Source organism: Callithrix jacchus, chromosome 7 (assembly GCF_049354715.1).
Source record: "Callithrix jacchus isolate 240 chromosome 7, calJac240_pri, whole genome shotgun sequence".
Taxonomy (NCBI): domain Eukaryota; kingdom Metazoa; phylum Chordata; class Mammalia; order Primates; family Cebidae; genus Callithrix; species Callithrix jacchus.
The window spans coordinates 129,176,405-129,200,871 of NC_133508.1; the positions used below are offsets into that span (position 1 = coordinate 129,176,405).

Sequence of the window (24,467 nt, forward strand, 5' to 3'; positions counted from 1 at the left end):
TGTCACCCAGGCTGGAGTGCAGTGGTGCCATCATGGCTCACTGAGCCTTGGTCTCATGGGCTCAAGTCATACTCCTCTCTCAGCTTCCCCAGTAGCTAGGACTACAGGTGTGCGCCACTACGCCCAGCTAATATATACATATACAGACAGGGGTCCACTAAGTTGACCAGGCTGGTCTTTAACTCCCAGGCCTAAGCCATCTGCCCACCTTGGCCTCCCAAAGTGCTAGGATGACAGACATGAGCCCCCGATACCTGGCCTAATGGGTGTAACTCTACTGTGAATGACAGCTTCTGTGGTGAGAAGACATATTAATCCATCAATCATTTCAAAAGTCCGTAGCAGGCCAAAAGCTAATTGGAGTTCCATCTTTTCCAAACACAAAAGAGCAAAGACTTTATGCTTTACCATCATCGCTGCTCTGAGCAACATGCCAGTCAGCCACTTACTACAAGACAACCCTCACCAAACCACCTCTACCCTCTCAAAAAGAGAAAAAAGAAAAACAACAAATTTTCTGTGGAGAGCCATGATGACTGAAAAGATTTGCATTTTGCTTTCCTGTTTTAGTTTACTGTTACTTTCCTATTAGTTCTTCAGTTAAGCAAGAGTCGATGATTCTACATTTAACTCAGTGGTGGGTGACCCTCAGCGAGGTACTCTACTCTCTGGGTCTCGGTTTTCATCAGCAAAGAACAGGGTTGGTCTCAACAGTCTCTGAGACCTCTTCCTAGAAGACACTTTGGCTCCATTGTCACAGAAAGCACTCAGAATAGAAATGTGGAAATATTACCTATAAGCAGCAAGCAGGAAGACAGTGGTAAAAGCTCATCCAAGCCTCTGCTGGATAAAGGGAAGGGTGTCATTTTATCTGCTGTCCTGTTTGCTCCTGTACCCAGGAGGGAAGCCAGGTATTATTTGAAGGGTCTTATAAATGAGGAAATACAGGTTCTGAGGGGATACCTTCCTTCTCAGTCCCAGGTTCTTTCTATGGTATTGTACGTTGGGGGTAAAGGACGACTTAAGGTTTAGGGTTATATCCCATCATGCCATCCCCTGAGGCTTAGAACTCTCCTTAAGAGTGTTCTGGAAGAAAATTTTAGGATTAATTTCTCCAGATTAACACACATGAAGCTGCGCTCATGTGTTCCAGGCCAGGCTCAGAGAGAGATAACAGCCAAAGCCATAGCAAAGATCCCTGGTAACTGCTAGGCCTCCCTTCCAAGACCTCTAACCTTTAAACGTTACCCTTCTGCCCACAGGAAGGAAGCAGCTGGTTCCACAGCCGCACATGAAGTTCTCCACAGCTCTCTACCACTGTCCACTAAGTCCCAACCTTGATGGTGAATGCCCACAAGGCTAAGGCATTAATACTGCCAAAAGCAAACTGAGGAAGACAGTCTAAATCACTGTACATGTGCTCCCTAAAGATTATGATCATATCTGCTGTATTTTCATATGCAAACAAAATTCTCTTGGGTGTTATCAGAGAAATGGATGCCCAGGGAATATAATGATGCAAGGGCTTCAGATCAATCATAATCTATTTGGAAATAATAGCTTTTCCTTCCATCTCCATACCTAAGACTTACAACCTGTGAATTAAATAAGAAAATTCCATACATATATTATTAATAATACTGCTTGATTCTTAGCCTTTTAGACATCGGTTGCTATGTGGCTATGAAAGAACTGGAAGTCAGTTTACACTGTGTGAGATAGCCACAGAATAAATGCACATATGAAATTGCACATAATTATGGCAGATCACGGAAACAAAACTACAGGCAGAAGATACCTTTCATACACAAGGCCAGCCTAATGAGTACCATAATTAACCTTGCAGGTCTCCCCTACTGTAGGCATTCTGCCAAGGTCAAGTGTTCTGCTTTTTGTTATGGCAAAATAACACTCAATCTGGGGAGTGACAGAAGGCAAACCTGATGAACTGATATGAAACTGAGAAAAGCTAAAATATTTGTTAGTTTCCCCTAGAAGTCACCCTGAGACAAGACACCCTTATAATTCACACAGAAAAGGTTAAAGAACGATTACAATGCCAGTCTCAGCAGGACCCGGAAAAATTAATTCTCACAATGCATTTGTCCTTTCGGCTTGCTGTATTTTTGGCACTCCAAATTATCTGAAAAGCAAAGATAAAGCCAGACCTCTCCCTCCATGGAAAACAGTCTTATCACTCATAGGTACTACTAAGTAGCATGCATGGAAAAAAGAAAATCATGCTGTCAGGATTTATTCTCTAAGACTCCATAAAACTCACAGTTCCTGCTAATACTGACTTTAATACTTCAATTGGACAGTTCCAAAACCAAAAACCTCAACCTGTAAGACCTTGGGATTAAACTTTTCTGCCTCACCTAAAAATCCTAAAATAACAAGCCCAAATGAATGAGGGCCCACAAACCTTAGGCAACTTCTGGGGGTGCTTCTCTGTCTTGGTACACAGCGTCAGCTCACATTGTAGAAAAAGCAGTGAGGTGTTGAAGACGCGCTTGAAGACAAAGCTGAATCGCTTCTTATCCATGTCGGCTTGCGGGATAGGAAAGTGCACTCTCTTGGGACTGTAGAATTTCACAGATTCATCTTTAGGACAAATATTCTCAATAATGGTGTAATGAGACATCCGATCAGGGTTCGAATATGGAGAGATAAAGCATGTTTGGATGGCAAATCCCAGTTCTTTTTCAGCCTTAGTAACAGATACCTGTGAACGAATAGGAAGATGAATTAGGAAATGAGTCAGCATCTCACTTTCACTTTACACACAAGGACCATAGGCCAACACAGCCCTTGAGAGGAGATGCTGCTTTATTTTCATAACATAGCCTTCTTTCTAATTACAAAAGTAACATACACTCATTGAAGAAAAAGATATTTTCCATTTAAATTTGATATGGATGGTGACGGTGAATTATTTCATTCAACTGTTAGTCCAGTAGATTCAAATACAAGGTGAGTAAGTCTCTTCCACCTTTCATAAGTCCTCTGAGAGATAAAAGTAAAAACATTTTGCATTTAAAGTGGATTTTCCAAAGTAAATAAAACTCCAATAGGCAAAGTCCCTAATGTTTTAATAGTATAACACTTATAAGCCAAGCTCTTTTAAAAAATTGATCAAAAAGTAGAGCTCAGTGGCAAAATCTATTTAACCTAGGCAGAAGACTGAGCTGCTAAACTACAAGTCAGAGTAACTCTGATGAGAGTCTTGTTTCATCAGCGAGAAGGTAGAGCTGGCTCTGGCACTGAGTGTTACCAACAGTGCAACTGGAGGCATCATGGGCCTGGTAAAGTGTCCCAGCTGCTCACAGATCCAAATCAGCCTTGCCAAGTACTCCCCCTTCGCTCTATAAGCCCAGGGGTAGCTTAGGGGAAATCTAATCTGGAAACGTTCCCGACTCATTTATACTTCCCCTTTAGAAAACATTGTATGGGCTAGGTCCAAATTTTGTTAAGGTTCTTTTCTTTAGAAACAGGAAGTAATGTTTAGCCAAGTGTAAACAGAATTGAAACCTCAACTATCCTGAACTTAGCTAAAATCCCCAGACAAGACTGGATTCTCCATTTGGCGACACGTGGATCACTCCATGAACTGCCCCTCCCTGCTATGCTTCATTCTTTGACTAAATTGGGATCAAAAGAAACACTTGTAGAAACAGTTAGTCCTTACCCACAAACCAATAGCCCCAGAATCCTTTCAAAAGACATGGAGATAGAAACAGACTTTCCACGCTGAGATACCCAGGGGGAAACCCCCGACATCACATGGGGCTTTGAATCCACAGCACTGTTGCAAAAGATTCCTACATGGTGGTGAACTGCTGGACACTCAACAATGAAGACGCTTTGGAGGGGATTCTGATAATGTCACCCTGTGGTGACATTCTATAAATACTACACTTCAGTATTTCTGAAAAACAAGATATTCTATCTTGAAAAGGTGGCAAATTACATATGTGCTATTACTAAAAAGTGCCCTTTAACGTGAACTCAGAACCTACAATGACAAAATGTGTAAGAGGGACTGTGAATCTATTCTCTAATCTCAAAAGAAAGTATGTAATGGCAGAATGTCTACGGTATCCCAAAGAGGGATACCTTTGTAACAGAGGAAAAAAATATATGTTATCAGCAAGTCTTTTACTATTAGTAAAAGGTTTTACTTTTAGGCCAGAAATGGGTAGGAAAAGGACTGCAGGCTTTGAGGTGAGATGAGCTCATGAAAACCACATGCTCTCCTGTTCCTGTGTTGGGCACTAAGACTCAGTTTCCTCACCTACAGAATGAGAATATAAATACCCACAAGATATCATAACCGTGAAAGTTAGGAAAGCAGCAGTTACATGCAAACAATGCAGTTCCCAGAGAGCCAATAAATGCTACCCAGTAGTAGTAGTAGTATTCCAGATTTAAAATTTTTGGTTTTTAGCAATTGGGTTTGTAAATTCCCCCAGACAAACGAACCAAAAGAGAAACTGCCATTATGTGACCCACAGTCACCTGGAGATGACCAAAAAACAGGTGGTAACACTGTTAACTTGGATTATGAAAGAGACTGTATGGTGTAGAGGGAATAGCGGATAAACTATGAGAAACATAGGTGATATATGAAAAGATATAGGCTGGGCGTGGTGGCTCAAGCCTGTAATCCCAGTACTTTGGGAGGCCGAGGCGGGTGGATCACGAGGTCAAGAGATCAAGACCATCCTGGTCAACATGGTGAAACTACTAAAAATACAAAAAATTAGCTGGGCATGGTGGCGCGTGCCTGTAATCCCAGCTACTCAGGAGGCTGAGGCAGGAGAATTGCCTGAACCCAGGAGGCAGAGGTTGCGGTGAGCCGAGATCATGCCATTGCACTCCAGCCTGGGTAACAAGAGCGAAACTCCGTCTCAAAAAAAAAAAAAAAAAAGAAACGATATAAATGGGAAAACAAGAATGGAGGAAAAAATCTACCAATAACATGTTTCCAGTAAGCCAGAGTTTGAAGGATGGGGGAAAACCCCCAAAACATCCAGGGTAAGGTATAGGAGGAAGATTGACCACTGATTAGCATAAATCAGCAAAGCCAGGTGTAGATTTGGAAAAGAACAATCTGCAGTTAGGCAGCACCCCTGAAACCCACAGCGCAATAGGGAGCTGTTGAAAACTGCCCATGCGAACTGTACAGCCCAAAAAGCAAGAGAAAAACAGCAGTCTTGGCTTAGGAAAAGCATGTAGAAAGCAGTATATTTTCTCCAATGGAGAAAGAAGGTGTACCCAAAGAAAGAGAAGTCTCAAAACGGGGAAGGGGCAGAATCCATAGCGCCAGCAGGCTCTGTCCCAGAGTCAGTGCAAATGTGAGTTATTTGTCTTTCCAAAATAAAAACACGTACACCAAAGTCACTTTTAACATATGGAAGTATCCCACTTTGACCCTTGAAGCTTCTCACCCCTCCCACTATGAAGCTGAGCTGCAAGCTCAGCACCAAAACCAGCTCATTAGATGAGAACCTTTCCATAAGACCAACAGATGATATGCGCACTTGAAACACTAAGGTTGAAACATTAGAGGTTGTACCCAGGGCACAAGAAACAACAGACTTCCTGGTGCCATAAGGACATTTATCTTTTCTAGAATCCAATCTCTGAGGCTGGATGTTTGCATTGCTAAGATGTTATGTTTTCTCCCCTTTCAAATGGCACTTTGAAGATAAATGATAGTCGTATCCAGTGAAGAACAGTCAAGAGCTCCAGAGCCAGGACACTGAATCTGAACTCCACTAGTACCAGCTGTGTGGCCTCAGACAAATTTGTGCTTCAATTTTCTCATCCGTAAAACGAGGATATTATTAGCCTCCCTCATAAGATTGCTCTGAAGAGTTAATTAACTGCTGCAATACTTACAACTGTGTTTGGCACATAATAAATCTGCAGTAAATGTTAGATGTTGTTATTTCATTGTTACTACCACTGCCTCATATTTTGTAGTCACTCCAGATTTAGGCCGTGCATGATTATGACCATTATATATAGGAAAGAGTTTTAATAAGTTGATATAGATACTTAGATAATGATCTAGGAAAAATTTTTCATGCGTTATTAGTAGCACACAGGATTTCACTTAAAAGTGAGTGCAATTTAAAAGATAACAAGTCGGTTTTGGTGGTGGCAGGGACCCACAGTGATATGGCTGCCATGCTGGGGGCTGGGGCACTGTGCAGGGAAAAAACAAGAGAAATAAAGGATAACATATGAAGTGGCTTTGAAATATTCCATGGTTAACTCTGACATTGCAACTACAGAACTACTGTTCCAAAAATGCTAAAGACAAACCAAGGACAGGGCTTGACCAGTAGAATTCACACTTGCCATTTTTGTTTTGAACATTCATCTATAACACACCGCCTTCACTTAACACAATGTATTAAATCCTGAAATTTCCTTCTTTGGTCAGAAATCAACCTGGAAGCATTCTCTGAGCCAAGCCCTCATCAGACCTGGGGAAGGTCTGTACAGGGTGTTTCAGCTGTTGTCTAAGGAACTACAGCTCAGTGCTAACCTAAAAGCCCAAGGCGAACTTGCAGGTCTCACCTCAACATAAACCTGTCCATTCTCCATCACAGAGAAGACCCCCTGGGAGGGCACCAAAAAGAGGTCAGTGTTGTACAGCTCCATGTTGAAGGTGATGTTTCCATGGGGCTGTTCCTGGAAGCTGCTGGGGTTCCTCGCCTGCTGCAGGCTGCAATTAAACTGGAAAAAACAAGCCAGAGGAAGATTAATGACAGTCACATGACGGATGAAGACCCTGTAGCTTTGTAAGCTTTGGCCTTTAACATTTGATTTTATTCTCGGAGAGTCCCTAACGAAAGCCAACAAAATCGACAGCATTTTCCACAAACCACCTACTGATAACAAAAACATACCACCACAATTGCAGGTCGGGTAAACAGGGAAGCATCTCCTTCATCCATGTCTCCCGGAAATCCATTATCACCTGACTCGAGATCTTCATAACCATCTGGCCAACCACTACTGTCTCCAAGGGCTGGAACCTGTATCACAATCTAAAAGGCAACGAAAGCACAGTCAATGTTATGAAAATACCAAAGGCATTTGGTTCTGCCTCACACAGACACCCCTGTAATCATTCAGATGCAAACTGAAAATCTGACTTTAGGACAAAAAAATAAACTAATCTTCAAGCTGTTTCAAATTTTATCTTCAAAGTGATGAAGAATCAGGAGAAGCCCAATGCAAGTTCAAGTTAAAGCTAAACTAATTCTTGTATCTTTCCTTGTGAAAAGTAAATATTTATGATATAACTATATTGAATAATTACAAATGATTTCAAATGGTGGAAAAACACTAGATACTGGAACAAAGTTGAATGGAGGTGTCAAGAGGCTTGCCTATATGTGAGAAGGGGCTTCTCCTTAAGAGTCTTCATATTAAAAACTCTAAGGAGTACTAAGAGTTGGCTAACGCAAGGAGCTTTTGTTATATATATCCTTTAAGAGTTGTAGAAAGTTCGGAGTCAGCAGCGAAGGACCTAATGTTTACTATGGAGCTCATCTTCTTTTCATTGCTTTCCTTGTACCCCTCTAACTTTTGCTCATTTCTTCCCTAAGAAATCTTTCTGTATGGTGCATAGATGTGGAAAAGAATATCATGTTTCATTCCAGGAGTATTTTTTTTCTGCCTTTTTCAATATCCATCTAAAGATATATTCCAGGAATCTATCTTGACATAGGTTGAAATTATGATTCCTCGATTAGTACTAAATAGGATGAGAAAATTCACCCAAGGGTCGTGACTCCATAAACAAAATCCTAATTTCTCTTGCTTCATATGCTCGGATTCTGAACATGATATAAAACAGAAATATATAGTAAGTTTGAAAATTACTACAAACAATTATAATTGGTGTGAACAGCTAAAATAGTCCCTGAAGGGAGTAGGATGGAATGAAAATTTACCAAAAAACCCTGCCTTTCTCTTGGTACCAGGTCCTCCAAAGAAAGAACTGATGCCAATTAAAGGAAGCACCTAGGATGCTGCTAAACTCGAACATCATAATAAAGAAAAGAAAATTATGTGAGAAAAAGGAACTTTAAGGGGTCCTTACATGCCTTTCTCTCCTGAAGCAAATGACACTTTTTTTTAACTTAACAGACATATTACTGTAGCCACTTGTTGGTATTAACTTGGACCCCAGTTTTAAAATGCCATAATCAAGCATTTCAGCAATATCTGACACTGATTGTATCTGCAGAAACTGGATAACTGAAAGAAAATTCACGCTGTCATGATCAGGAAGTCAAAGGTTAATAAATTAATTATTTGAGTAACAAAAGGAGATTAGCAGGGCCTAGCCTAGTCTAGAGGAAAGGTTAGGATGAGAGGTCAGGAAGCCAGATTCGGTTGTCCTAGCTCTGCCATTAGCCTACCGCTGGAGTTTAAAAAAGAAGTCTTTTCAACTTCCTAGAGTTCAGTTTCCTCACCTGTGAAGTGAAGAAGCTGAATAAGCTCATCTTAGTGTTCTTTGCTGCTCCAACATTCTAAGATTCTCTGAGGAAGAATACATTTGGGCTCATGGGGAAGCCACTTCCCACTGGAACCACACTGACCAGAGCGCCCGATTGCTAGTCTCACTTCTCTGCATTGGGTCAAACTAGCAGCCTCAGCTCAGCATCCCATGTCAAACCTGGAGATGGCACTAAGAAGACACCTCCCCACCCCAACCCACCCTGTGTCAAAGATGGGATCTCTGAGCCTTATTTTTAGCATTAAAAGTAAAACCCAAACTGCAAAATCAGCACTTTAAAGTTCTTTTGAAATTTCACATTTTAAATTCTTTTAATATTCACTGCCTAGTCTCTGTCGCCAAGAAAATGAGTTTAATCTGAAAAGATTTAGATCAACTGAGAAGAAACATTTCTGGAAAGCGCTGGTTAGCTATTGCAATGGATTATCATTGGGGGAATCGAAATTGTTCTCCAAATAACTTCAAAGGTAGGAGACTTTCTGCAATTTAGGGTTTTTCTTAGAGGTGGAAAGAGACTTAATAATTTCATAAAGGTCCTTTTCCTGTTTTAAATTCTCTTTTTGGATTTTTATTCACGAAGGAGGAAGAAGTTCTCTTATTTCTGGACAAGACTTAAATGAGGCCAGAGAGACTTCACATCTGGTTACCCCAGCTCTGTAGAGGTTCTCATTCATACAGCCCAGGGCCTTGGATTTTATCCCCATCAGGGCCCGTAGAGCCTGGCCACTGAGAGGTCATAATCACCTTGCCATGCAGCCTTTGTCATCAGGAGACAGAAGCAAGGCTGACTAAACAGGCCTTCCAACTCCCCAAGACTCACCAATAAAACAAACAAAACCAAAGAGTTCAGGGTCAAAGTACATCCATTTGGTTGAGAACTGACACCTGACTTTGTTCTGGCCTGGGGTACCCTCTTCATCTTCAAAGAAACGTTAAGACTAATTTTAAGACAGCACACAGCCAGGCTCTGGCAAAGGGCAAAGCTTTGTTCTGGAAAATACTCACGGAGTTATAGTAGACCACACCATCAAGGGCTGACCACCGGGGCCGAGTACCGCAGCCATTCAGGGGAGACTCCAAAACAAAGTGTGTACCATTCATCTTGGCCTTGCAGGTAGGGTCTAACAGGGTGACGTCCATCCCTGAGTAGCCGCTGGCCTGAAACAACCATCACCAAAGACATAGTTGGGGGCCCACAGGCAGTTCTGCTGCACAGTTGACAACTGCCTGGTCTTCCAAGAACAGGTGGTGAGAGGCCTGCATCATGCTCCTTCCCCACATATCTCTTCCCAGCTGCTCACCTTTCAACTCCCAAGGATAGTATCTGTTGGCCTTGGAAATTCAATAGCAAAATATTGCCACACAAGGATCTGGGACCCCCTTGTTACTGAGAACAACAGGAACCTGGTGAGAATAGCGGCCAAGGGGAAGTAGACCCATCCAACTGCCAAAACAGTATCACGCCTCCAGAGTTCAAAAGTGAAAAGATAGGGAGAAATTATAGACACAGACTGGGGCCAGATGGGAAAGGAGGTGGCCTCTCTTCCCTCCTGTAATTAGCTGCACTGACCTGAAAAGAATCTTTTTCTACAGCCACGATCATCTTCTCACTGTCACATTTGACAGACAGGGCAATATCCACGCTCCCTTGCACCTCTTGTGGCTCTCTGAGACCAGGAAACAGCTGTATGCTGGGAATGACAGGGTCCCTTGGCTGAGGGAGCCCATCTTCTCCCTCTTCATTCCAGCCTCTCCTGGCAATATCCGGGAAAGGAAAGGGGAGGTCTCCATCATGGCCTCCCGCTCCCCGGATGGGCGGGTTCTGCAGGGCAGGCAGGGGGCCAGGGCCCAGCAGGATACGTAGCTCAGGAGGGATAGTGTGGACTTCTTCATCTCCCATCTCCTCTGCTGGTGACAGAAGAAGGCAAAACATCATCAGTGTTTGCTGCCAGGCCTCCACCAACATGGTTAGAGGCAGAACAGGAGGAATTAGCCTAGAATGGGCCGGTGTAAAATGACTCTTAATAAGCAATGTTTAGAAGCCCTGAAGCCAGAATTCTAGTCCTGGTGTTCTCTCTAACTAGCTCAGTGGCTTTGGACAGGTGGCTTGCTTCTCTATGCCTCAAATTTGCTTTTCCAGTTTTTTAAATTAAGGGGTTGGAAATAATCAGTGCTTCTCAACTTTGGCTACACATGAAAATCACTTGGGAGCTTTAAAAAATACTCCTATGCCTGGGTTGTACCCCAAATAATTGAAACTCAGACTTTCTGGGGCGGTATTCAACCATTAATATGTTTAAGCTCCCCATGTGTAACTGCAATGAGCACCTAAGGCTGAGAGCCAATAGAGTAGACAGTTTCTAAGGCGGTCGGGCTAGAAAAATCTGTGATTTGAATAAGTTATATGGGGCAATATTATTCCATTCAAATACCACTAAAATACTTTCCTTGAATCAAGAGATTCTTCTGATTAGTTTCTCTAAGGGTGTCTTGAAACAATATTGGTATGTTAAAACTGCTTTGTCACCTTCTTTTTGACAGCTAAATTCTAACAGGTGTCTGGGCACTCTGGCCTTTTAGAACCTAGTCCCTTGAAAGATAAGAAAGAGCCACATAGACACATTTACTCCTTCAAAGGTAGAGATGTATTTCCATACAATCAGTGCTTAGTATTTTGTCATATTTTCAACAATTAAAAATAATGACAATTTCCCCAGTATTCTTTGTATCTACTATCTAAGGCCAACTGATGTATACTTGAGAGCAAATCTATCTCTCAGTGGAAGCTGGAAGTGAAGATGACAGTTGGACATTACCTCTCCTTTCATAGTATTCTTTGGAAAAGATGCTACAGCTGTATGGGTCCAAAAGAAGTCAGAGCTTCGTAGGGTTTTTAATTTGTACTTTAACAGAAACCTTCACAACAACCGTGTAAGGTCATTCCTATTATTTTCCCCTTATTACTGAAGAAGAATCTATGGCTCAGAGGTGAAATGACTTCTCCCCAAACAGTGACTAAATGGCAGAGCTGGGGCTTGAACCTGTACTCCTGATCTTTATTCCATTGGCATTTCACTCAGTGGCAGTGCCATGAGCTGAGGAACAAGTCTGGAGATCAGAAAACTAGAGTCTGAAGTCACGCTAGCTATAAGCCTCTGGAAAACCTCAAGAATTTGTTGAGCCTCTGCCTTCCACTTCATGTCTCCTTCCCTCTGGGTATGAACGCCCAGGGATGAGTCCTCCTGGCTGTTTTGTTAAAAGATACAGCCTTTGACCATGGACTTCTTTCCTGCACTCTTAACTCTGCCGTATTCTCAGCCATAAGTGGTCATTAGGTGCCTCGGAGAGAAGAACCTAATGTAATCACACTTTAGAGAATCTATAACAGTTCTCTGAATATGCGTTCAACTATGCCACTGAAAATCTGTATTAGTTTCCTCAAAATCTCTTTCTAGGCAGTTTTAAGCCTTCTGATAAAAAGTAGTCAAACACCTTACTAAAATGTGTAAGAGAAAAACAGTAACATATAAGCTGAAATGAGCATTCATCACTGGAAAAGCTTCATTTGGGGATATTTTTTATACAGCTTAAAAAAACCTCTAACTTACCATTGTTTTCAAGCCGAAGATGAAATCTATTAGCCACAGGGGCCATTGTGTATGAAGTTATTGGACTATAGCCATTGTCCAAAGCCCACTTCACCAGATTCCCTTGGGTTGAAGGAATGTCATCTCTTACTGATTTGGTCATTGTCATAGATCTTTCACTCTCTTTTCCAAAGCCAATACTGTTAGGAGCCTGAAGATAATAGCAAAAATTCACTCATGAGTCTAAAATTAAACAGTACTTTAGATATAAAGGTTAAATATCCTAAATAAGTAGATTCTATATTGTGTATGAGGGAATGATTTATTCTTTTGATTCCTAGTTTCTTTGGGCTAAGAACAATGACGTAAAAAACCTTTAACAGTAGATTAAAAGACACCTATGCATGCTGCTTGATCATACTATTTGTATTGCTATATACATAACTATATAGTCTAATGTTTAAATTATTAACACACATAGTAAATATGTATAATAAACTTTCTCTTATTTTTACTGAAAATGACATATAAAGTATATATCTTCCGTCTGTATACTTTATATACCAAATTCCCATGCTTCCACTTCCTCTTCCCCTAGATTTCAATAAAAGACAGCACAAGTAGTCATACCCACTGAACAATGGAGATACGTTCTGAGAAGTACATCATTACGTGATTCTGTCCTTGTGTGAACGTCAGAGTGCACTTACACAAACCTACATGGTAGAGCCTGCTGCACACCTCAGCTAGATGGGACAGCCTATTGCTCCGAGGCTACAAACCTGCACAGCATGTTACTGTATTGAATACTGTAGACAGCAGTAACACAATGGTCAGTATTTGTGCATCTAAACATAGAAAATGTGCAGTAAAAATACGGTATTACAATCTGATGAGACCACTGTCATATATGTGATCCCTCATTGACTGAAACATCATTGTAAGTGCAAGGCTGTACTTCAGTGTGGAGACTATCTCATCTATGTAATCTATTAAATTCTACATGGTAAAACAACCAATGTTTATATTTCATCTAAAATGTTTGATCAATTAGCAATTCTATAATTGTATTCATTTGCCAATTCTATTAACCGATTATACTTAACAACTTCTATTCTAACTATTAATTAATTAATTTAGGTTACTCTGCCTTTAAATATCACTATTTTATCCAGTAATACAAGTAGGTCTTCAGATTAGCTTTCAGGGATGGGTGCAATGGCTCACATCTATAATCCTAGCATTTGGGGAGGCTGAAGCAGGAGGATTGCCCGAGCTCAAGAGTTTGAAACCAGCCTGGATAACACAGGAAAATCCCATCTCTACAAAAAACTTTAAATTAGCCAGGCATGGTGGCATGTGCCTGCAGTCCCAGCTACTCAGGAGGCTGAGGTGGGAGGATCACCTGAGCCCACGAGTTAGAGGTTGCAGTAAGTCATGATCATGCCACTGCCCTCTAGCCTGGGTGACAGAGTGAGACTCTGCCTTAAAACAAAAAAAAAGATTAGCTTTCACTGGATAATCAATTACAAAATAAAAATGAGAAAGGATATAAATGGACTCTACTCAGCCAGGTTATTCAACCAGAACAGGGAAGGTAAATTTCTACACCAACTACTGGCTCCTGTGGCAGTGCTCTCGTTAGACAGTGAGAGAGCTGAATGTGCAGAGGGGCCCCCGAAAGGAAGGCATCATGTTTGCAACAACTGCACCAGCAGGGCTGGAAAGCCCTTCCAGTATACAGATTACGCCATTTTCATGCTACATAAAAATCACTTTAATTTCCATGCCCAATGATTTTCTCCTGCATGCATGCAGCATTTTTCCTAAATTCCTCATTTGTTTCCCATTTTGTTTGCCCCTAACATGACTAAATATTAATCCTTTCCCACTGTAAAACTCTAAAAGATTCACAGGCTCTAAGTTTTCTTGGCCTATGTGGTTGTGGGATATTGGCTGAGGCCACATGTATTTCAACTCAAAGCTTACAGGATCTCATTCAGTGTATTTTTCTATTACCTAAGGCGCTTATCTGTGGAATACCGCCAGACTCACCAGTCACAAATACTATACGCAAAGGAACCACACAGAACTTTAACCAACTTCTGCAGCCATTTGTAAACACAGTTTAATAGATTCAGAATATTTTAGCTCTTACTCCAATACCAAAAAAAACTCCTTAGAGGAAAGAAGGGCTACTAAGGAAAGAAACAAGAAAGGAAGGAAAGAAGGAAGAAGGCTGAAATGAGATAATGGAGGATCCAATTTATTCTGAGAATTTTTTATTCATTTAGTCAACAGTAGTTTCTTAGGTGCAGCTTCTTCCAGCCTTTCAGAGCAACACGTCATTTTGATTGGCTGGAATCACAATTAGGCTAAACAATACCATTTGCCCTCATCTGCCCTAGTCTTTCATGTTGTTGGACAGCTGAGAAAATATCATATTTCCAGAAAACTATCATCATAACTGCCACCTGTCCTTTTGCACCAATGTGGATGAGCTGTTTGCACCTTTCCACATTAAATCTAGGAGCTGTCAGTACAGCTCATTTTGATTATGTCTGGGAGCTTAAAAGACTCGACATCTAACTACACATTTGTAAAGCCGCAAGGCTTGGGTCAATGGCAGACAAGTTGGTTCCCAGCACTGAGCAAATTCTCACACTGTATTTCTGGAAGTCCCTAGGTTTTTTCCAGCTTTAGTGAAGCTACTCCAAATGCAGGTATACAAGGGGGTCTCCAAAAACTACCACCGTCTTTCTCAGCCATATCTCCATGAAAGATGATGAGTGAAGTCTAAGTGCCTCCACACTCCTCCATATTTGCATCTTAACTGATAGCGGAGGGTAGAGAGTCATCGGGGAAGGGATTGGCCAGTCAGCACAGTTCGTATTTACATTGGGATTTTAAAGGATGCCTTCTCCAGGAACAAGCTGCCCATCATCAACCCTGAATTGCTGAGGCCACATGAAATAGTATAAGCGGAAACCTCTAACAAGTTTCCTCTGTCTATTCTTTTATGCCTTAGAGTTCTTATCATAAAACTGATTATGCATAGTCCACAGAGGACCTGAGAAAAGAGCCAGAGCTGAACAAGGCAATGGAAACACCTCCAATGTTCCCATTCTTGCCTGCTGCATGGTTCTTTGCACCTCTTTTGACCATTTGTCATCTGAAGGGCACATTCCGCCCATGTCCCACCCCCAACACACACATGCATAAGACAATCATATTTAATGGTGCTCTTCTTTAGGGACTAAGGGATTGGTAAGAAGCTCCATCAGGCTCCTTACCAATCTCTTAGTAGACATTTTTCTTTCTTTTTACCTTGTTTGGAGAAATACCCTAATTGTTCCTATAGATAACTCTGAGTTATTTATGGAAGGAAGATGAACCCCCTTATTTAATTCTCTTCCAAAATATAAGGAGATAGGAATTACTATTCCTGTTAAGAGAAAGAGAACCTAAGACTCAAAGAAGCAACACATGTAGCTGAGAACTTACGTGTGCAGGCTTGAGGTGAAATACCCCATAGGCCCCTAACAAGTACCTGGCAAATGAATGAACAGACAAATGAACTCAGCTAATGAACCACAAACTCAAGGTGAGTACTATCATCATACCCATTTCACAGATGACCAAACAGACTCAGTTTTCATCAGTTAGACTGCACAATATCTACTAGGAGTAATAATAATTGGAGATGGAATTCAAATCTAGCCCTGTCTGGCACATAGTCAAGATTCTTTCCATTCCACTACACTGTCTCTAAAGGAAACACTAGAAACAAGGTTTCTATAAACCACTGTCCCCTTTCTAAACACTAATTTAAACTTTTATAGGAGCAGGTAACTTTCTCTCACAGTATGCAGTCAGAATTCACATCTGAAACCGGGAATTAGAAAATCACAAAGCATAAACTGGTTGGGAGAATAAAAAAGAACATCATGAAACATTACCTAATTGTTTAGTAATGTTGTCATGCATTGTCCAAAATTGGCCTGGAACAGGAGGGCAGCCAACGAGAGGAATATAAACAGATCCTGTATTGGGATGAGCAGTCTCATTTCTAGCCTTTCTGATTCATATGAGAGATGGGGACATTCAAAGTGAACTTCAGGACTGCCATGGACCCGGCACACATACTCAGGGAGAGAAAGAGCTATTGAAGGGTCAAGCCTGGAAGAATATTTACACAAGAACTCCAGCAGGGAATTAAAACGTACCGTATGTTTTTGCCTTTCAGAGCATGATTCCCTTTCCTGTTTTTGTTATTCTGAAATTAAAAACATTTGGCCGGTGTGCCAGGCAGCAAAAGCAACAGACAGCCCAGGTCACCAACACCCCTCATGCCATGCCAGAGAAAGCAATCGAAACATCTCTGACTTTAGATCATGGCTAGGCTTTTGGTGTGACAAAAAATTAATGTATCAGTGTTACATATGATGGTTCATTGTGATCCTAGCAAAGTTTTAAAAAAAACCCACGAGACCCAGAAATGATTACTTTAAAATTAAAATATGTGTGCTAGTGGTTTTGCCTGCTGCCTCTGGTGAGTGCTTTTACATGGCGTTGCCTAGGGAACTGTGGCTTTGCTCACTGTGGTATCACATGGAAGGTACCATGAATGGACAAATAATACCAAAACCAAAGGCATCCCTCTCCCAAAATACTGAAAGCATAAAACCCACTTCAACTGATTCAGTGCAGGTACTAAAAGAGAAATTGGCCAAAAAAAAAAAAAAAAAAATTAAAGACAATGCATTAAAATTTGAGTCCACAAAAGAGATACTAAAGAGACAATCATCTTCTGAAAAAACAGGGAGGAGGATTTTTCTTTAACTTTCAATATAATTCAGTCAAACAGTTATTCACTAAGCATATTGAAGATAAGATTTACTTTACCAAGTTTCAACATTCAACTTTTGAAGAAACCAGCTGCTGTTTGCCCATTATGCCAATGGACTAAGCTCATATGTACATCTCTATTAAATAGAGGGCCTTGGGAACAAGGTGGAGTAGACTTGTCCAGCATCATTTCACTGACCTCACAGTTACTGTGATTCTTCTATCAGTGTTTCACACTTAGAAGTTGGAAACAAGCAAAGAGACAGGCCAACATTTTGTATTTAACTCAAAAAGAAAAGCCAATGCTGTAAGCTGGCCTCAGCCTAATTTCCCATACTTTCTCTAAGTACCTAACCCTAAAACAAAAGCTGATATTCAGAACTGTGACACTGAGGTCCTGGTAGGATGCTCAATATGAATTTGTGTTCATCACTTTACACTTAGTATTCATGGACAGCATACTAATATATTTCAGGAATTTCACAAATGAGGGAACTGGGGTTCAGAGAGGTTAGGGGACTTGCCAAAGGTCAGGATGGGACTACCTGGACTCAAACATGGGTTTGTCTTAATCTGAGGCCCTGTTTTAACCACCACACCTATTTTATAGGAGCATCCTATTTTGCAAAGTGAAAAATAATTGAGAGAGCTTAGAGAGTCCAAATAGGCAGAAACTTTTAAAATAACACATATAAGCACAGCTTAAATTGTTATCATTCATCTAAACAAAAGACATGCTCAATCAACTTACGATAATTTTCAGGCTTCCCTTAACATCAAAAGATTTGATCACCCAGTTGACAGACTTTTTGCACTTCAAGATCAGGATGAGATTTTTGACCACCTCAAGATCCTCTTGAGAAGGTCTTATATCAATTGTTATATCCACCTGGAAAGCACTATGAATGGAAAACAAAGGCAAAGTTAAGACCTAAATGCCAGAAACTTGCAACTATCTCCCCTCTTCCAAGTCTTCATGTTTCTAGTGTCTGGCCAGTTGATTAAAAAGCTGGAGTTGATCCCAGGCCAATGACATGTGCAAAACAGATTGTTACTGCACACATAACGAAGTTGTTTTACATAACAATAGAAACACATGCTTGCTGATAATTAGTCACTCAAGCTTTTCTCTTCTTTGGGGGAAAAAAATGGTGGTTACTTAATGCAGCCACTGTTTGAAGTGGACTCGAACAAACCAGAAAAGTTTACTTTTGAAACAGTATTGTTGCTTTTTCAAACTTTAACACAGTTGATGTACAGGTTTCCAATCTGGCTGCATGTCCAGATTCCTTCAAAACTGAAGTAGGTGGCAGTTTGGTGAGTCGGCGCGGGGATGGGGAGAAGGGAAACATGGTGGTAAAAGAAATTAGGAAACTTCAGAAAAAAGAAGAGACAAAAGGCTAAAGAATTTCTTGATTTATATAAGGTTTGCTTTAGCCATTAACAACTGCTACAGAATCATATCTGCATTGACTTTCCTAAACTTCTGGATATAAAGTCATTAAAATAAAGAAAACAGATGGTCCACCAAGTGATTACTGGAAAACTGATGAGCACAACCTAAACTTCTAAGAATTCGTATAATAGAGACTTTTTTACTACACAATAACATCCATCATTCTGAATTTAAGGGAACAGTCTTTATTTCCATCTCAGCTTTACACACTTGTAAAGCATACAGCACATGCTATAATGCAATGAAGCCCCAGGCCTGACATTGAAGTGCATTCGCCAGACTGCTCCTATTCCCATTCCCTTTCTACTTTCCACAGAATTCTTCAAGTGGACAGAGTGGAGTCTTACCAAAACTGATCTGTAGCTTATATACCTTTAAAGTCAAACCGTGATTAGAATTTTAACCTCAAAATTCCTCTACAGTATAAATTAAAAATTTTAAGTCCCTAGTCCAAATTCAAAGGAATGAGGGTGAAATGCAGACTAAAATGGGAAAAGGACCTACTTTTTCTCCTTTTTCTTTTTTTAAGTTTGCTAATTACTCTTGATAGGGAGGGTCAAATTTCCAGTCCAGGAATAGGAAGCTGAGAGGGAGAACGAGCACACAAGGGAGAGGCAACAAATGGCTCTTTGGCATGTCACCCTGAAGGTCCACTCCAGCATGTGGGGGCGCGCGCGCGCGCACACACACACACACACACAGATTTAAAGCAAACAGCTCTGAGTGCCTAAGTGCTCTGGGGACACCGTAAACAGAGCTTTATTAAAAACAGAATGTAGGGCTGGGCACAGCGGCTCACACCCAGCACTTTGGGAGGCTGAGGTGGGCAGATCATGAGGTCAGGAGTTTGAGACCAGCCTGGCCAATATGGTAAAACCCCATCTCTACTAAAAATACAAACAATTAGCTGGGCATGGTGGCATGCACCTGTAATACCAGCTACTCGGGAAGCTGAGGCAGGAGAATCCCTTGAACCGAGGGGCGGAGGTTGCAGTGAGCCAAGATCATACCATTGCACTCCAGCCTGGGCGACAGAGCAAGACTCTGTCTCGAGAAAAACAAATAACAACAACAACCCAGAATGTTACTAAGATCGTAATTACATTAATAGGGCATACTGTACAATTTTCCTATCAGAAATAACCTTAGTCAGAGGGGATAAAGATGGAGCAAGAGTGATTGTGTCCTGCAATTAACACTCAGATATTCAGAACAGGCTTCAGGAATTCATCTGGAATAGCTGGGATCTAGAGACAGATGCAAAATATAAACTATACCACTGGTGCCTTTACCCTTCGAAGCTTCTGTGAAACACACCTGACCCATCAATGGCTCCCTTCCCTCCTGCGTAGGATGGGCTGCAACTCTCCCTGCCTCAAGTCAAGGAAGATCTTTACTTTCATCTCTTCTTACACTCACATACTTAGACTGGCTTACCTGTAGGGGTTAGAGTTGGGGGTGATTAGCTCGATGATGTGTACTTCTTCATCCTGGGGCTGGCTGGACATCACACACCCTTCTGCTGGTTTGGGCTGAAGATACTCAGCAAGGTAATTGAGCGAGAGAAAATTCTTCCCTATGTTGCACTTGGGAGGGAACACTTGATCTGAAAGAGGCACAGGTCAATCTGTCAAACCACTGAGCTACTTGGTGACCAGATTCAAAGGAAGGAGGGTGACAGTGAAACAGAGCATATGGAGGACACAGGAAACCATGAGCTCAAAGGAGGGGCCTTTGTCTGTGAATTCCTCAACACTGCCCTGAAATGCATCCTGTTATGGTCACCAGCGACCTCCTATTGACTAGCCCCCAGCTAAGGGCCTCTTTTGGCTAAGTTCTCTCCTTGCTTGTTCTGTGATACTTCCTGTCCTCATCCATTTCCTCTGACCTATCTTTCACATCTCTCCCACTGGCACCTCCTCTGCTCAGAATCTGTTTAGACTCCATCCCAGAGAATCTGATTCAGAACACCCAGGCGGGGCCTAGGCAGCTTTCTTTTTTGAAAAGCTCTGTAGTTGATTCCAATATAAATCAAGGCTAAGAACTTCTCAGTTCCTTCCTCAATCCTCTTTCTTCTTATTCTTTTCCTCGGTGATATCAATCATTCCCATGGTTTCAACCTGCACCTAGATCATGACTCCTTTTCTGAGCTGTAGACTTATACTCTCATCTGTCTACCAAGCATCTCCTTCCTAAAAATGCAATACTGAAATATTTCATGGTCAATGTATTTAACATTCAATCCATTCTATCCCCAAATACACTACTCCTTGGATACTTGTTATTTCAAATATCAGGAGAATCAACCACCTAACTAATTCTCCAATACCCCCTGTAGAATTAATCTTTCCCTTATATTTATTCCTCACAGCACTTGCTACTCTGAAGATGAAAGGTAGGAGTTTGGGGGAAACAAAGAAGGCAGAGCTTCACTCTTTCTCACAATCTGAATACAGACAACTAAGGTTTACACGGCACTTTACAGTTTACACAGTGCTTTCACAAACATCTCACTGTGCTGAGAATTGCTCACCACCTCCACTCGGGAAAGTGATATAAGTGCCAGAGTCTGAGGACACGCCCCCAACAGCACATGCCATTCACACAGCACAGCGGCTGATGGGATTTCCATCCATGGGCTTAAATGTTTCAACAGAACTTGAAAGAAACTGCTGGCAGTGTGACAGCTGGGACCAGTGTCAAGGAAGTTCTAGGTGTAGCATGCTCTTTCAGAAGGGATAATTAATCAGAGGCCTGGCACTATTATAAAATAGACTTCTGCCTTTTTCATTTTGAGGACAGGATGCCAGGGTTCAAATCCACATGAAAGTCTCACTTGGGAGTAAAGAATCAAATCAGGGAGTCCCAAGGCTGGGTTGATACTGTCCCTCCCTCTCCCCAACTTGTGCAATTTCCCTTGTGCTGAGGTCTGCAGCACACACTGGGGCATCATGGCTCTGGCCACCACAGCACCCCTGGCACTACCCCAGAACAAAAAGGGCCAGAGCAGTTCACAAGTCTCCGCTTGTGGGCTCCTCACAAGAGAGCACTGGGTTTGCACTCTGCAGTCTCCTCTAGTTCCCCTCCCCCTCAGAGAGAAAAGCTCAAGGCTCCACTGACTCAAAGGCTGTTAGAGCAGCCTCCCTCCACATCTGCTGAGGGTTTTGCCAGATGAGCAGATGAGGTATGCATACCGTGCAGCTGCAGCCCTGCGGATGCCTCCCCCACATCACAGGATGGAAAATGATATTGGAATGGCAGGGCTGAAATTTAATTAATTAAGAGTGTGTATGGGCCATGGACAGGCCAGTCTGGAACTCAAGAGACTAGGAACCTCCTGGGATTGTGGCCCAGTCTGGAACTCAAGAGACTAGGAGCCTCCTGGGATTGTGGCCGGCATGTCCAGTTCCTAGGTGTGCCTGGCTTGTATCTGGCACATAGTGGGCATATGGTATAGGTTTCCCGAATTAACAAACAATGATGTGAGATTTGAGACAAGTTACAAAGTACCCGTGTGAAGCCATGACACAAGGTTTAATTGTTCAAAGGTTGATGTTAAGGGCTCTAGTCCCAGATGCCATTGTCACTAAATTGAGTAAGCTGATCACTTTTGTTGCGTGTGGTTTCTCCCCTGCTCCCCAGTGACTTTCCGAATGCCTGGCATCAAAACTGACACCGAGAGCCAAGTAGAAAGGAAACCACAAAAGGGAATTCCTGGGCAGAAACCTGGCAAGTTTGGGGGCGGGGGGAGTCACATGCTTATTTGTATTTTATAAAAAGACTGACAAATGACTTTGAGACCCAGAAGGAAATACTCTGAGAGCAGGAATGAAGCTGGGGGGTAATGTAAACACCTCACTTTCCTGCTGTGGAAACCGAGGCTCTGGTGGTAAGTCAAGTGTTGCTTGAAGCCTCACAGCAAGACCAGCTGGGATAAGAGTAAAACTCTTAAATCCTTCCATTCTGGGTATACAGATGAGAGCAGTTCCTAAGTGTCAGCAAGCATCAGATCGCCTGGAGGGCTGATTGAAACACTGACTGCTGGGTCCCACCACCAGAGTTTCTGTTTCAGTTGCCTGGGTTGGGCCTGAGAACTGGCATTTCTACCAAGTCCCCAAGTGATGCAGATGCTGCTAGGGCAGAAACCACACTCTGAGAACCGCTGGGGTTAGAGCAACTAGGCCTCATGGCCTGCGATCCCTGATTGAAAAAAAAGTAGAGCCAGGTCGGATTCCAGGAATGGGTTGATGAGGCTTGCTCAGTGAGATGAGTGATAAACAATATCACTTTATGGTCCACTGACCTCACCAAGGAACCTTGTTTCCCTACTGTTTCTCTCTCCATGGCATGGCCCAGTGACTTATACCCAACTGGTGGCTGGAGTCAAGCTTCAGGGGTTCCGAAGGTGTGAGTTAACCAGTTTTTACTGCACCAGACACCAGGTCCTGTATGTTGGCTTCCCCTACCCAGTGTATACAGGCTTAACCAGGTAAGTGACAACTCCTGGCTCTCAGGGCAAGTGACCGCTGTGCGTAGAAAGAAGCTCCTGCACAGCCGAGAGAACACAGTCCAACATTCTAAATGTTGTTATAACCAATTTCCTTATTCTAACAAATTCCAAGGGGTAATCAACATTCTTTCATGCTACTAGACTTCTGCTTCAGAAACGCAGCCCACTGGCCAGGGCTCAGAGTCTTTATTTAAAAGGGATTTTTCGTTTTGTCTCAATGGGATTTGACCTCTGTTATTAGCTACTATCATGAGAGTACAGAAACAAACTTGGACTTTTTGAGCCCAACCCTCATCTAAACCCCCTCGTCTTGGCCTCAGCTAAACAGGGACACTCATCCAGGTGGACCACTTTCCTTTCTGAGTCACGCTTATTTGGCTAAGACTTACAGTGCAGCTCAGGCAACAAGCATTAACCTCAAGAGTCAGGAAGCCTGGGTTTGTGTTCTGGCTTTGCCACTTGTTAGTAACTTGGCTGTGAGCAGGTTCACTTAACCCTCTACTAAGCCCTCTGTAAAATGGTGGAAATGATGTCTTCCTCCTGGGATTACTGTGGGTTAAGTGGGGTGCATGTGAAGGCCCCTGAAATGGCCTTTGCACGTAGCATCCTCTCTGATGTCAGTGTCCACCTTTCCTCCTTCTGTCGCTCACACACTTGAAAACAGCCCAGATCCAAACAAGAGTTGGGATCAAGTGCTCACGAGCCCACCCTTCCCTGTCTTGTCTGTGGAGGAGGTGACAGCTGCTGTAGAATTTAACAGAAAGCAGCTGGATGCTGAAGACCTGAAACGCAGTGTTCACACAATCACCTGGCTATAACAAGGACCCATTCACAAGAGTTATTTCCTAGGAACTTATGGGGTGGGGTTCCAAATATACTCAACTGAAAATAATGATTTAAAAAAAAAAAACAGGTCTGGCCAGGTGCGGTGGCTTACGTCTATAATCCCAGAACTTTAAGAGACCAAGGAAGGAGGATCTCTTCGCCAGCAGTTCAAAACCAGCCTGGGCAACATAGAAGACCTGTGTCTACAAAAAAATATAAAAATTAGCCAGGTGTGATGGCATATGCCTATAGTACCAGCTTCTCAGGAGACTGAGGCAGGAGAAGCACCTGAGCTCTGGAGGTTGAGGCTGCAGTGAGCAGTGACTGCACCACTGCACTCCAGCCTGGGCGACAGAGCAAGACCCTGACAAAAGAAAAAGAAAAGAAAAGAAAAGGAAGGGAGGAAGGGGAGAGAGGGAGGGAGGGGAGGGGGGAGGGAAGGAGGGAAAGAGAAAGTTTCTTGTAAAAAAAAAGACTTTCAGGCCAGGCATGGTGGCTCACGCCTGTAATTCCAACACTTTGGGAGGCTGAGGCGAGCAGATTACCTGAGATCTGGAGTTCGAGACCAGCCTACCCAACATAGTGAAACCCTGTCTCTACTAAAAAAAAAATTACAAAAATTAGCCAGGCATGGTGGTAGGTGCCTGTAATCCCAGCTACTCAGGAGGCTGAGGCAGGAGAATTGCTTGAACCCGG

General features: G+C 42.3%; 1 protein-coding gene across 8 annotated transcripts in view; it reads right to left on the minus strand.

The window, feature by feature from the left end:
* The window catches only part of TGFBR3 (transforming growth factor beta receptor 3), a 218,841-nt gene that overhangs the window by 29,946 nt on the left and 164,428 nt on the right, over positions 1-24,467 (minus strand). For 4 of the 8 annotated variants that reach the window (XM_078332415.1, XM_078332413.1, XM_078332414.1 and 1 more), the window contains exons 6-13: positions 19,874-20,042; positions 17,732-17,879; positions 12,154-12,343; positions 10,116-10,450; positions 9,551-9,703; positions 6,924-7,064; positions 6,592-6,750; positions 2,426-2,725 (exon numbers count right to left, since the gene is read on the minus strand). In XM_078332415.1, the coding sequence (XP_078188541.1) occupies positions 2,426-2,725; positions 6,592-6,750; positions 6,924-7,064; positions 9,551-9,703; positions 10,116-10,450; positions 12,154-12,343; positions 17,732-17,879; positions 19,874-20,042 (1,595 nt within the window). Of the gene's footprint in view, positions 1-2,425; positions 2,726-6,591; positions 6,751-6,923; positions 7,065-9,550; positions 9,704-10,115; positions 10,454-12,153; positions 12,344-17,731; positions 17,880-19,873; positions 20,043-24,467 lie in introns of all 8 variants that reach the window. The other 4 variants (XM_035252123.3, XM_009001681.5, XM_009001682.5 and 1 more) reach the window with 1 other exon arrangement.